The 13,409-nt window shown below is 40.8% G+C and overlaps 1 protein-coding gene across 1 annotated transcript in view; it reads left to right on the forward strand.

Annotated features, from left to right (window-relative positions):
- The window catches only part of LOC126284222 (calcium release-activated calcium channel protein 1-like), a 153,337-nt gene extending 145,394 nt beyond the window's left edge, over window positions 1-7,943 (forward strand). The window contains exon 4 of the mRNA XM_049982995.1: window positions 7,317-7,943. Within this exon, the coding sequence (XP_049838952.1) occupies window positions 7,317-7,523 (207 nt within the window). The 3' untranslated portion in view covers window positions 7,524-7,943. The remainder of the gene's footprint in view (window positions 1-7,316) is intronic.
- The last annotated feature ends 5,466 nt before the right edge of the window (window positions 7,944-13,409 follow it).

Below are 13,409 nucleotides of genomic sequence, written 5' to 3' on the forward strand. Positions count from 1 at the left end.
TACACAATGAGCCAGACCTGCTTAGCGACCTGATGCTGAATCCCCCATCATAACATAAATATGCAACAGCCCAGTGTAGCATTATCAAGTGCCTGTCACACCTTCCTGCTGAAGCAGTTCACTACATTATACATGACATGCAACTGTAGGATGGGATTCAATCTCAATTGTGGCGTCATCTCCATGCCCAAGTGGTGTCCGACAAGTTGCTTGGTGTCGCCCTATGGACCCTTTGGCTGGTTAAACTACCATCCACTCTTCAACTACATCTCCTATCCCACAAATCTGCTATTTTAAAAGAGAAACTTCATCTTGCTGCCTAGGCCTACTGTATTATTCAGCATCACCGGCTCCTTCCCTCCAGCAGTTCTCATGTGGATTCAAAGGTTAGCAATACTCCTCCTGCCAGGTGCCTCCTCATCTAACAGGTAGAGGTCATGCCTGCAGTGCACACTTCCATCAGCTATCTACTATGCCATCTGATCTCAACCTCTGGTACTACCTGCGCCATCAGCAGCTCCTTCCCAATCTTCTCCTGTGGCTGAGCAAGTGTGCAGCACACCCTGCAGCTCAAGTAATGCACAGCAGATGCTGCATCCGGCATACCCATTATGTTAATATCATGTAACTTTTGGCAACTCCAAAATGTCTTGTCATTTGCCATGTGAGTACTCAAATACTGGCTGTGAATCCATCTAGGTGCCATGACTCACCGCCATGCTACAGGGTGCCATTCCTCTGCTCAGTTGTCCAACACACTGGCTCCACCCGCCGGCAGGCTCTAAATTTTTGACCAGCATTCTCAACTTCATCATTGACACCAGGGCCCATGCCAGTGTGCTCCTTCAAGCCTTCTCCCTGCATCACTGTTACTTCATACAGCAAACAACTCTGACATAGCTGTCTATGGCTCAACTGACTATCTCCAGCACACACCAGGCCTACTGTCCGCCTGCTTAGCTGGATGGTAATGTGCTCACCTCCAATGCAAGCGGGCCCGGGTTCATTTCCTGGCCAGGTTGGAGATTTTCTCTGCTCGGGGCTGGGTGTTGTGTTGTCCTCATCATCATTTCATCCTCATCACTGGGCGCCCAATGCAGCGTCGACTGAAATAGGACTTGCACTTGGCGGCCGAACTTCCCCGGATGGAGCCTCCCGGCCAACGATGCCATGTGCTCATTTCATTTTTTTACCAGACCTACTCTTCCTCTGGACCTTCCACGTAGTAGACATCAACAGCCTCAACCTCGAGATCAATTTTTTCAAACATTTTGATCTCTTACCAATCCTCTAGTCAGCCACACTGCTTCATCACACATCAAGCTCCCACATTTCATGTACCTTGCAGCCTCACACCCCTTTCCTCCCATTCACTGTAACACACTCATCTCCACTATCTCCAATTGCACATGTCTGATGATGGAATTCAACAACTTGGTGGCCCAGCTTGTGACAAAAACAAACTGCATCAGCTGATCACCGATGCCTCTGTTAACCTGTCACTTGCTCTCGCCACTGTCACTGACTTCACTGCATTATGGGCACACGACATCATCATTGCTTCACTTGTTCCTGATCGATCTCCATATTTGCCTTCACTGTAAACTCTGCAGGTCAGGGACAATCAAACTACCAGTGTTTCATATGTTCCAGCTCCACCGTCCAGTATTGTTACACATGTGCTCCCCTCATCATAGGTACTATCACTAACAGCACCTGCCATAGGATAGTTACTACAGAGGGCTCCCCAAACCAGTGTATGGCTCACTGCCTCAATGCCATGCTAAAGTTGCAGCCCAGGACCTCTTAGATTCTGGAACTGTGCATCCTTTGGACAGTAATTTATGCCCGCTATGCACCTAGTACAAAGAGAGATGGTTCTTTCTGCTTATGTGGGGACTATTGCAAACTCAATGCTTGGAGAATCCTCAACAATTATCCAATACTGTACATCCAGGATTTTGTGCAACAGTTGTATGGTGCACAGATTTTCAGCAATACTGACTATCAAAAGGCTTATCACAAAACCCCCATGCACCATGGTGATATACCTAAAACTGTTAGTATCACCTATTCATCTTATTTGAATATTGATACTTTTGTTCTCACTCACTTGTATTAAACAAATCTTGATCTGTTTCTCTTGAAGAACACGTTTCCTGGGCCAAACCGTCTCTGCCAATTTCATTTGCCCTACATCCAATCATGTCATGTTCATCCATGATTTGCCATTAACCAAGACATTTTGCAACATCTGACATTTCCTTGGAATGATTATCTTTTCCAGCATCATATTTCTCACACTTCATCCCTACAGTACACTCTGACAGATGCCTTGGCAAGCAAAAACACTTCTGACACCTGCAAAGTGCTATGGTCGGATGACATGTGGCATGCTTTCGACATGCTTAAAATCACACTGGCCAATGCTGTCATGCTCACTCACACCTTCACTGATGCATATGTTTCTATCACTACTAAGATGAGTGAATCTTTGATCAGCACCATCCTACAAAAGCATCTTGGTGGCTCAACACAGCCCCTTTGTTTCTTCTCCAAGAATCTCTCTGCCTCACTACAAAAGTGGTCTGCTTTACATAGGAAATATTTGTGATATAAAAGGTGGTCCACCAATTTCGTGAAGACATAGAAAGCTGATTTGTAACTAATTACACACATCACAAACCACTATCAGATGCCATCCGTAATCATGCTAATGACTTGCCACCCTGGAGCACTTATCACATGGACCTCATTTGCCAGTGCACAACTGAAGTCCATTATATCAAAGGAGCCAATAATGTTATCACAGACTACATGTCACAAGTACACACCACCGCTTTACTTTTGGAATTGGTTGAACTGGCACACCCACAACAAGATGATCTGGATACCTGGATATCTGCCATTTACCACAAAATGATGCTACCACATTGGCTATTGAGCCACACCGCCTCCCTGGCTCTTCATGCCTTGTGCTATGTGATACCTCTGCAGGTACCATATGCCCCCTCAATCTGGTCTCACTGCACTGCAGTCTTCTAAGCAATTCGTGATTCACTCATCCTGGCATTAAGGCCATTACTCGTCATGTCACCAAACTTTTTATTTGGACAGGGGTTAAGTCAGACTGTTGTGCCTGGAAAAATGCATGCTTACTATGTCTCCATAATAAAGTTGGATGGTATATCTGACCTTCACTGGGCCAATTCAGCGTCCCCAAAGGATGGTTTCAACATTGTCATAACAACCTCGTTGGTCCTTTGCCCCTTTTAGATGGCTGAAAATACATACCATATATTATCAACAGCATCAGCAGGTGGGTTGAGGCTGTGCCTCTCCTAGACACTGTGGCAGTTCCACCTGCTTTTATTTCTTCGTTTGTTGTCCTCAGTGTCGATGTACTGGCTGAAAAATGGGTTGTATGAATTCTGACACTGACTACTTTAAATGATGTAGCTGACCTATGCACAGTTACGCTTTACAGTACTTTAATTTCACTGTTCACAACCCCCTAATAATACACAGTTATATGGCCAGTGCACTATTGTTTAACCTTTAATAAGCCTCATTATTAGTTAGCTTGCAAAACTCCACATACTGCTATGATAGTTTACTGTTGAACAGCTACGAGTAGTAAAACCCAACCACAAAGTTCACAATTTTTGAAGAATAATCAGGTACGTATGGAGCTGACACTGTCACTGTTTTTACACATGGCCTAATTGTTTAACACTTGTTCCACAGTTAATTTGCAGCATTGTTGTAGTTCTAACCAGCACAGGTTACTCAGCTGAAACTCGGCCGTGGACTGACTGCCTCATGACCAAAAATAGGACCCTTATATATCATCACAAGAATCGGTACTGAAACTACACATTGTTTGAAGTTAAATTTACAGAAATCACAATTAAAACTTAACTCATTAAATTAACTGAATATATCAAAAAATTGAGTCTTTTTAACAGTTTCTTTTACTACAAGGTTTAGGCTGAATTATTTGTTGAAATCATGAAATCAACAAATATAGTTACACAAACAATACTTTTGACAAAACTGTTAATTACTTTGGAATTAATGAAGGGTTGGCTTTTGCTAACATGTTTTCAAATGGATCCAAATACATACATTAAGAATACTATTAGTTCATCTTCCAGATGTTTATAATTAGTATAGAATTTATATTTGTTTATACATCAGCAGTAGAATTTAAGTTACAAAACAGTCACCAATTTCACCCTATACTGAAAGATACTAACTAGGAATAGTCAAAATAATTTAGAAAATCAATTACATACATAAAAATAAGAACAAAATTGGAGCTGGTGTAATTTACTTTAAAACTTTGGGCCAATCTTCCTCTTTTATGGAAATGTAGATTATATTCACGCATGTTAATGATAATTAGTTAAAAGTAACAAAACGCATTTAAGGAGGCAGATGGCAAAAGAGGAGGGGAATTAAAATTATTCCAGCAAGCTTCATCACATCACTGTAGATACCCCACACTTGTGCATACTGTCACCTCTTGGATTGTTCACTATGATTGCCCCTCTCGTATTACTACTGATCAAGGGCAAAAGTTCATATCAGTCCTTTTCAGCAGGCTGTGCAATTTGTGCAGTGCCAATAAATTTTGCACAACTGCTTACCATCCCAAAAGTAACAGGGTGGTTGAACACTGCCACCACACCCTTAAAGCAGCACTAATGTGTCATTCCTCTTCCTGGTCCTCCCCCCCCCCCCCCCCCCCCTTTGGGTTCTGCTCAGAACCCGCACCTCATTTAAGGAGTACTTATAGGCTTCACTGGCCAATGTACTTTACAGCAAACCACTGATCCTGCCTACTGAATTTGTCAAAGACTCCAAGCCTCCCCCTGTCAGCCAAGCTCTCAACTTTGGTTGAGCATGTCCACAGACACATTACTCGCATCTGCACTCTGCCTTTGCACACCCACACTGCCCCACATGCCTTTATTCATAAGAACTTAGAGCACTGTGACTACATAATACTCTGCAACGGCACTGTAAGGGCCTTATTCTGGTGCCTACAAAGTGCTCTGTAGAGCCACCCACACCTTCAATATCCTCTTACATGATAAGCCACAAACTGTCTCCATCAAACAGACCCAAGCCAACTTGTATGCTTGATGATGGTCACCCCTTCATGGATACCTTAACATCTCCTTCAGCTGATGACTTTTCTCCTCCCCTATGGAACTCTCACTATCTGACTTCCCCAGCACCAGCTACACATGTGATTCATGTGCTTCATGTGTTCCGAGTGCTCAAGGCAACACATATGACATCCCTCTCTCTAATACTTCCCCCACTGGCGCTTGTCTCCAGCTTCCAGTGTCTCTCTTTTCTTCTGTGTCCCACTCTTTAACATCGACATCCCCTCTTTCTCAGTCAAGGATCTCTCCTTTCAGCTACATAATTACATTCTCTTTGTGCTCCACACATCCCCCTGCATGCGCAATGACTCTACACACCATGTCACACTCCTGAGCACTGTCATCCTTCCTCTGATGTGGAGGAAGACTGCATCACTTTGAAGGCCACCAACTCTGTCCTCTGCCATGACTTCAAAACTTCATTGTTTTGGACCTACACAGCTCCACACCTTTCCCGTCTGTGAGAAACAGTCCAGTTGTGCCCTCTTTCCAGGCCAGCTACAACACAGCTGGTCAGGTCACACACGACATCTGATACCAACTGATCACCGCTTCACCTCATCGACCTTGGTGCCACATTTCCTTCTCTGAGCTTCACACTGCTGGGACACTCTCTTCCCATGAGTTATGATATCCAAACCTCATCCTTGCTTGTATTCAATTTTATCCTCATTTCTTTTTTGGGAAGAACAAAACTCAAACTGCTTTAGGAATACGTTTCAGAAAGAGTTAAATTTTGCGTCCAAACAAAACAAGCTTCACTTCAGCCTCATCCTCTCAAAGCACTAAGGAATATCATATTAGGACTGCTATGAAAGTTTTGTTCCCATTATGTCTTGCACCATTAATTGTCATGTCTGTATACCTGACATGTTTTGCACATATTAATATAAGTTAAACATCTTTATGGTGCAGATTAAACAGCAATCATAACTTATGTTTTATTGCTATGCCATATTCACAGTATATCATAACATCTTCCATTTGAAAATCATGAAATAATAAGCACTGTAATCATTGTAAATAATTATTTCAAAAAAACATATTCTGATTTTATTGGAACAGTCGCCAATGTACATCACCAAGAGACAGAAGTTTGAACAATTTTGAAAGTATACTCATCTGTGGGATGTGTAATTCTGTCTGGATATTACTAAACTTAATGAACCAAAACACTGTATTATATTACTTGTCTTTTACTGCTCCCAATTTCACCAGACAAAGAAAAAAATTTATTTTACACACTCCTGGCAACAACTAACACAAGTACCTGCCTTAAAAATAGCTGGAATTGGACTCTCCTTTGGCAGGCACTGCCACAGCAGTATAAATAAATACAACAATCAGCTTATTTCACATTACCGTTTAGATGATACCAAACTGAAATTTTAATTAAAAGTTCTAAATCTTTGACAGCTAAAACATAGAATTCGTTAACACAAAATATAATTTCAGATCTTTCGTGAGCAGAATTTATACATAGAAACAGATTTAGATCGAAATTTGGAGAATTATGTATTGCAAACATTAGCACAGATAGAGTCAATATACATTTTAATTACTTGGTGCTTCTTGCTACAAACATTCTCTTTAAGCCTTTGACAAAAGGCGAAAATTTATTATAGTCAGCACTTTTGTAGAAATGGGATGAATATTTTTAAGTCGGTTACAAAAAATAAAGTCTTTTGAAATCTTCCATAGATCATGATTTTATACAAAATAACAATACTATGTCATAAACAGTATTTTTGTTCAATGAGATTTTGGGATTGCAGCTGGATCACGTTGACTTCTTGCCAGCCGAAATATCGTGACAAGAAGTCAACATGAGCTGACTGCAAACCCGAAATCTCATTGAACATTCAGTACACTGAGAAAACTTCAAGAATCACATCAGTATTTTTCTTAACTCTAATTACATTTGAAACCTGGCATAACATAGAAATTACACGGAAATTGTGGATGTCACAAAGTTAACAATAATTACAGGTGTAGTCATTCCCATGACCTATGTACAGGTTGTATACTGAAGTTACAGGATCAGACAGTATACTAGTCTGTACCATAATGATATCAGATATTTTAACTATATTCTTTGGTAAGCTTGCAGGTTAACCTACCTGTGTTTAAATTTTTCAGATTGTTTTGCTGAACTGGGTGAAATTCTGGGACTACACACTAACGGCATGCTGGGCTGGTACCATTGCTATGATGCCATTCATGATAGCCTTTGTCGCTTTTTGCATCTACTTCCATCGGACGTTTCTGGAACATGGTTATCAGTTTCATCAAGAACAGATTGTTGCCATCCATAAGCAGTATGAAAAAATGTTGTGCGAAGTGTGAAAGGACAAAAACAGAAAGTATTAAATTATTTATTGCTGCTATTAGTCTAACAGGACTATTGTACTAATAATAGTGAAATCTGTAAATACTGATCAATGGCATTAAGTACTCTCTACTTAAATATGTGTAGTAACCACATTCCAGGAGCAGAAAAATTAGTGATGGCCTCAAAAAAACATGAACAGGGATCAGGATATATCTTGCAGGTCTGAAAACACAGAGTTTACTTGGAATGTAGATAAAGACTGTTTTCACACAAATATTTATTGTAATCTTTCTTTCCATCAGGTACTAATAAGTTTTATCAACTCTGGTTTAGTGTAAGAGTAAAAAGAAATTGGCTGATCTCATATGAATCATTCTGCAAGTACCCTTCAGGTCTATGATAAGGTGCAATAATAAATTACATGGAACGATGTACATGCTGAGAAAAGTAGGTAAAGAGCCAGCATTAGTGTTATATCTCAATAAGGAACTTGAAATATTTAGCACTGGAGAGAAGCTTGTAGCAGAAGTATGGCTTGGGTTTAGAAGATTAGTTAATCATGCACTAAATAGATATGTAACTAGTATAATAATTCTTGGTGGTGAGGGGACTCTGTATGGTATACAGTTACTGTAAAGAGACTTCTAAACAAATAGAGGCTACTGTATAATATGTATAAAACAAAGCAAAGAACTATAGACAGGAAGATGCTGAATGAAATGTGTTTGGCAGTCAAGAGGGCAATGCATGAAGTCTTCAATGAGAACTGTAGCAGAATATTATTGAGAGATCTCTCACAAAAACCAAAGAAATTCTGCCCATATGTAAAGGTCATTGCAGTACCTAAGTTGGTGGTCTGACATTCATGTGCGAGACAAGTTGAAATATAGTGTAGCAAAGCAAAAGTAGAAACGATGAACTTTATTTTCAAATGTTCATTTGTTAATGAATATCAGGGCTTGATGGAATCCTTATTGGATTCTATACTGAATTTGTGGCTGCGCAACCCCTTTTTTAAACCATAATGTGTCTTAGATCCCTCAAACAAAAAGTCATGCTGAGTGGCTGGAAGACAGCACAGATCACACCCGTCTAAATGAAGGGTAGCAAGTAATCCACAAAGGTACCATCCAATATGTTTAACATCAGTTTTCTGTATAATCTTAGAATATATTTTGAGCTCAAATGTAACGAGGTATGTTGAGCGGAATGACTTCCTCTATGCCAGTTAGCAAGGATTCAGAAAATATCAATCATGTGAATCCAACTCATATTTGTCTCACATGATATCTTGAAATCCACGGATCAAGACAGTCAGGTAGATGCACTATTTTCTCTCTGTTGTCTGCCTGCCTGTCTGTCTGTCTCTTTGTCTAACAGTTAAGGCCCCTTTTCCTTAGGAACAGGTAGGGGTATTGAATGGAAATTTATGTCACTTACTGAGGTCCACAGTCCCTTGATAATTTGAAAAATTTTAGCATCTAAGTCAATGCAATCAAAAGATATGTCCATTTGTGTCACATACTTCAATACTCATAAACCCACTCATCAAAACCTAGAGGTCACTTCCCTTTCCCCTAGAATCATAAAAATAGGCAAGAAGCAAAGTGAAAAATCCAAAAATTGTTAATTTTTAATTATATCACACAAAACATAGTTTTTTGCCATTTGTTCTCTGCTTGTTTGTCTCTCTGTCTTTTCAGACCCCTTTTTCTCAGGAATGGGTAAAGGTATTGAGTTGAACTTTATAATAAGTATTAATGTCTATGGTCCCTTGGTAGGATAAATAATTTAAGCTTCTAAGTTAATGCAATCAGAAGATACAACCATATACATCAAATGTTTTGATATTCAAAAACTCACAAATCAAATCCTATAGATGAACTGTCTATATACAAATCAAGCCTGGTGGTCTAGTGATAAAGATTGCACCTGGGAACTGAGAGGTCACAGGACCAAGTCCTGGGTGGACCATGGATTATTCTGTCTTCATTTCAACATAGCCTTCATCTCTCAACAGTACAAAAAGTTTCCAGAAACAATGTGTGATCCAGATTCCATGTTAAAATGTAGGTCCCCTTTCCCTTGATGGATAACTCGTGTAGATTACAGACAGGCAAGTCACCAAAGTGGCACCTGATATAAAGACTTGTAACAAGCTACTGAGTTACATGAAATCATCATCAACATACAAAATTAAGTTTGTATGGAACCTGCAGAGTGAAGCCCTACTTGCACTTGTCCAGTTTTATTGAAAAGCATTTGACTCAGTTCCAAACTTACACCTATAATCAAATGTATGATCATATAGAGTCTCAAGCAAAATTTGCTAGTGGACTGAGGAGTTCCTGGTAGGGAAGAAACAACAAGTTATCCTGGATGGAGAGTCGTTAACAGATGTAAAAGTGACCTTGTGTGTGCTGCAGGAAAGTGTGTTGGGACAATTTCTGCTCATGTTGTACATTAATGACCTTGCAGAAAATATTAATAGCAACCTCAGACTTTTCACAGATGATGCAGTTACCTATAATGAAGCACTGCGGAATAAGGCTGCACAAATAGTCACATCATGATAAGCTGGGGACATTGGCAACTTGATTTAAATGTTCAGAAATGTAAACTTGAGCTCTTCATACAGTATCCTATGACTACAGTATCAACGAGTCATAGCTGGAATCAGTCAACTGATACAAATACCTGGGTGTAACAATTTCTAGGGGCGTGGAATGGAACAATCACATTGGCTCAGTTGGAGGTGAAACAGGTGGCAGACTTCCATTTATTGATAGAATACTAGAGAAATATAGTCAGTCCACAGAGGAAATTTTTTAGGGCCTACAAATCACTTATGCGACCCATCCTGTCTTGGCACTATTTCCACTGTGTTTAAACCAATCTTGTCCTCAAATTCCTACAGGAGTGATATGTAGGGGATCCTAGTACATTCCTAGATTCATCATTTAAAGCTGACCCTTGAAACTTTGTAAATAGGCTTTTCTGGATAATCTGGATCTATCTTCAGGTGTCAGCCACTTTGGTTTCTTAATCATTTCTGTGACAATCTTCAAATGGTCAATCAAATCTGTGACTGTTCACAGTGACCTTCTCTATATACATCCAATATCCTCTGTCAGTCCTATAGCTCAAGTGTATGGGACCCATTCCAAACAGAACTAACAGAGGATATTGAATATATATAGAGAAGGGCAGTGCAAATTGTCACAGTTTTGTCTGACCTGTGGAAGAATGTCACAGAGATGGTGAAGAAACTGAACTGGCAGATGCTTGAAGATAGATGCAAACTATCCAGGGAAAACTCTATTTACAAAGTCTCAAGAACCAAATTTAAATGATGTGTCTAGGAATAGACTAGGACCCCTACGTACCACCCCTGTAGGGATTGTTAGGACAAGTACAGTACCAAGTTCCATATGTGAATAGAATGGGAAGAAGCCCTAACAGCTGGTACAAAGGGAAGTACCACTCTGCCAAACTCCTGACAGTGGTTTGCAGGGTATATAAGTACAGAGGTTGGTCAAAAATTTGAAAACACCATGCTTGAAGATAAATGCAGATGACAGCCAAGCCTGCCAGTGGTGCTATTGTATTAAATCATAAGTGGCACCTGTGTAATATCAACATGTTGCAAGTGCCAGTCTTGGTCAGAATAATGTTCTGTGTAATTGTGAGTGCATATGTCAGCTAAGAGAATTGAAATGTGGAAAAAATTTTGATGCTCACATGGAGGTTGCTCCAGTAACTGTGAGAGGTGAAGTGTTTGATGTTGCAAGAGGCACTATATCAAAGATTATACCACATACAGGAAAAGCAGAAAAAATCACACACTATGTAATAAGTCAGAGTTCATGCTGAGTGATCATGACGGACTGTCATTGAAGAGGTTTGTGATGAAAATTAAGAGGGTAACAGCTGCAAAAGTCACTGCAGAACTGGAAGTCACACTCACGAACCCTGTCAGCACCAAAACAACATGAAGGGAGATCCATAAGCAGGGAACTGCAGGGCAAGCTGGATGATGATGTTGATGTTAATGATGATAATGAGGAGGAGGAGGATTATGTATTTAAAGAGACTCACCTACTGGGTCATCAGTCCCTCCATCCAGGAGAGAAACACATAAAAAGGTAAAAGAGTGAAGAAAGTGGGGACTTGGCTGCTCCAACTATATAAGCAAGTCAGAGAGATTAAAAAAGAACATGACGGTAGTTACACAATAGGTAAATGAAAATTGAGATAACCCAGGCAGCATTGTGCACAAGAGCATCTAAAAGCACAACGAGTTGAGGGGGGAAGAAAGTAACCTGTGGTCGCATGGGGGGGTGCCTGCAGCAGGAGGCGACTCTCCCTCCTCCACGACCACCCCTAACACTGAAAGTGAGGGAGTATTATACTTTAGTGTAAAATCAGCTTTCCCTCAGGAAGTTCAATACATTGGCAGTGGTTGTCTCATAATCCTCAAGCATCTGAGGCAGTGAGGTAGGCAATCGGAGAGAGTGCCGCAGATCATCCAGCAGGGCGCACTGAACAAGAATGTGCACTATTTTCAGTAGACTACCACAGCTGCAGTGAGGAGGGTCCTCCTGATGCAGAAGGAATTTGCGGATGAGTCTCGTGTGACCAACGTGTAGTCTGCCCAACGCAATGACATCTTTCTGAGAGGCCTAGAAAGATGTATGCCACACCTTAGTGTACCCCTTAATCGCTCTTAACTTGTTTTGGGTCATAACAGCCTACCATTCCTATTCCCAGAGTCTCAAAATATTGCATTGAAGTTGCAATCGTAAGTCTGAGCCTGATATTCTAATGTCAAGTTGATTTCCTGTAGTGGCGTCTTTGGCTTTAGCAAGTTCATTTTGTGGAATGCCTATCTGGCTCAGTGTCCAGATGAATGTCACTGTCTTTCCAGAGCTGTAGAGGTCAACCAGTAGGTCCTGGGCATTAGCAATCGAAAGATATTTGGGATAGCACAAGGATATGCCTTTTAAGCAACTTAGGGAGTCACTACAAATCAGAAAGCTCATTATGGCAAGGGATTTGACATACCGCAAGCCTGAGATAGGGCACCAAATCTCCAGTTTATACACTACAGGCACTCAACAGGTAGGGCTTCTGGTGTCCTATTGCATGTGCAAAAATATAACTAACACAGCAATTGATTTTCAATCCATCTGTGTAGATGCATTAGATTAATTGTGGAGGATTGAATGAAACAGGTGTCAGAGAAGGGTAGAACAGCATCCTTCTTCGGGCCACAAAAGAGATTGATCCACATCACAGGACAGGGTACAGACCATGAGGCATGTCAAGAGGGGGCCCTAGGAACACGGACTAAAGGAGGCTGTTGCAGGTCCTTCAGTAGAGTATTGAGCCAGGTTCCATCTGGTCTACCCAGTTTTGGGCAGTGCACAAACAGTTTGAACTGTTAGCTGTGGAACAGAGTTGAGTGACATGGGTGAGAAGGCATCTGACAGATTGTGACTGCGTAATCAGCCAGAGGCTGTTGTTATCTAACTCACAGCTGTGGGACACTGGCTTCTATCAGGAGGCTGTCAACATGGCTCATACAGAAGGTCCCCACTGCAAACCACATGCCAGTGTGGTGAACAGGTCCAGCGAGCTCAGTATGAATGGTGCTGCTACCCATATGCAATATATCCATATTCCAAGTGAGATGAAATCAGCGCATTGTAAAATCTCAGAAGAACTATGCAGTATGTGCCCCACAAGGAGTTACAAGGAAAACATACAGCATTAACTTCTTCATGCAAGTTGCCTTGAGGCAGCAGACATGTTGCAGCCAAGTTATCTTTTTGTCAAATAAAATACCTAAGAATTGAAAAGTTTCAATGGCTTCAAGTAACTGGTCACCAAGATAAATT

Source organism: Schistocerca gregaria, chromosome 8 (assembly GCF_023897955.1).
Source record: "Schistocerca gregaria isolate iqSchGreg1 chromosome 8, iqSchGreg1.2, whole genome shotgun sequence".
Taxonomy (NCBI): domain Eukaryota; kingdom Metazoa; phylum Arthropoda; class Insecta; order Orthoptera; family Acrididae; genus Schistocerca; species Schistocerca gregaria.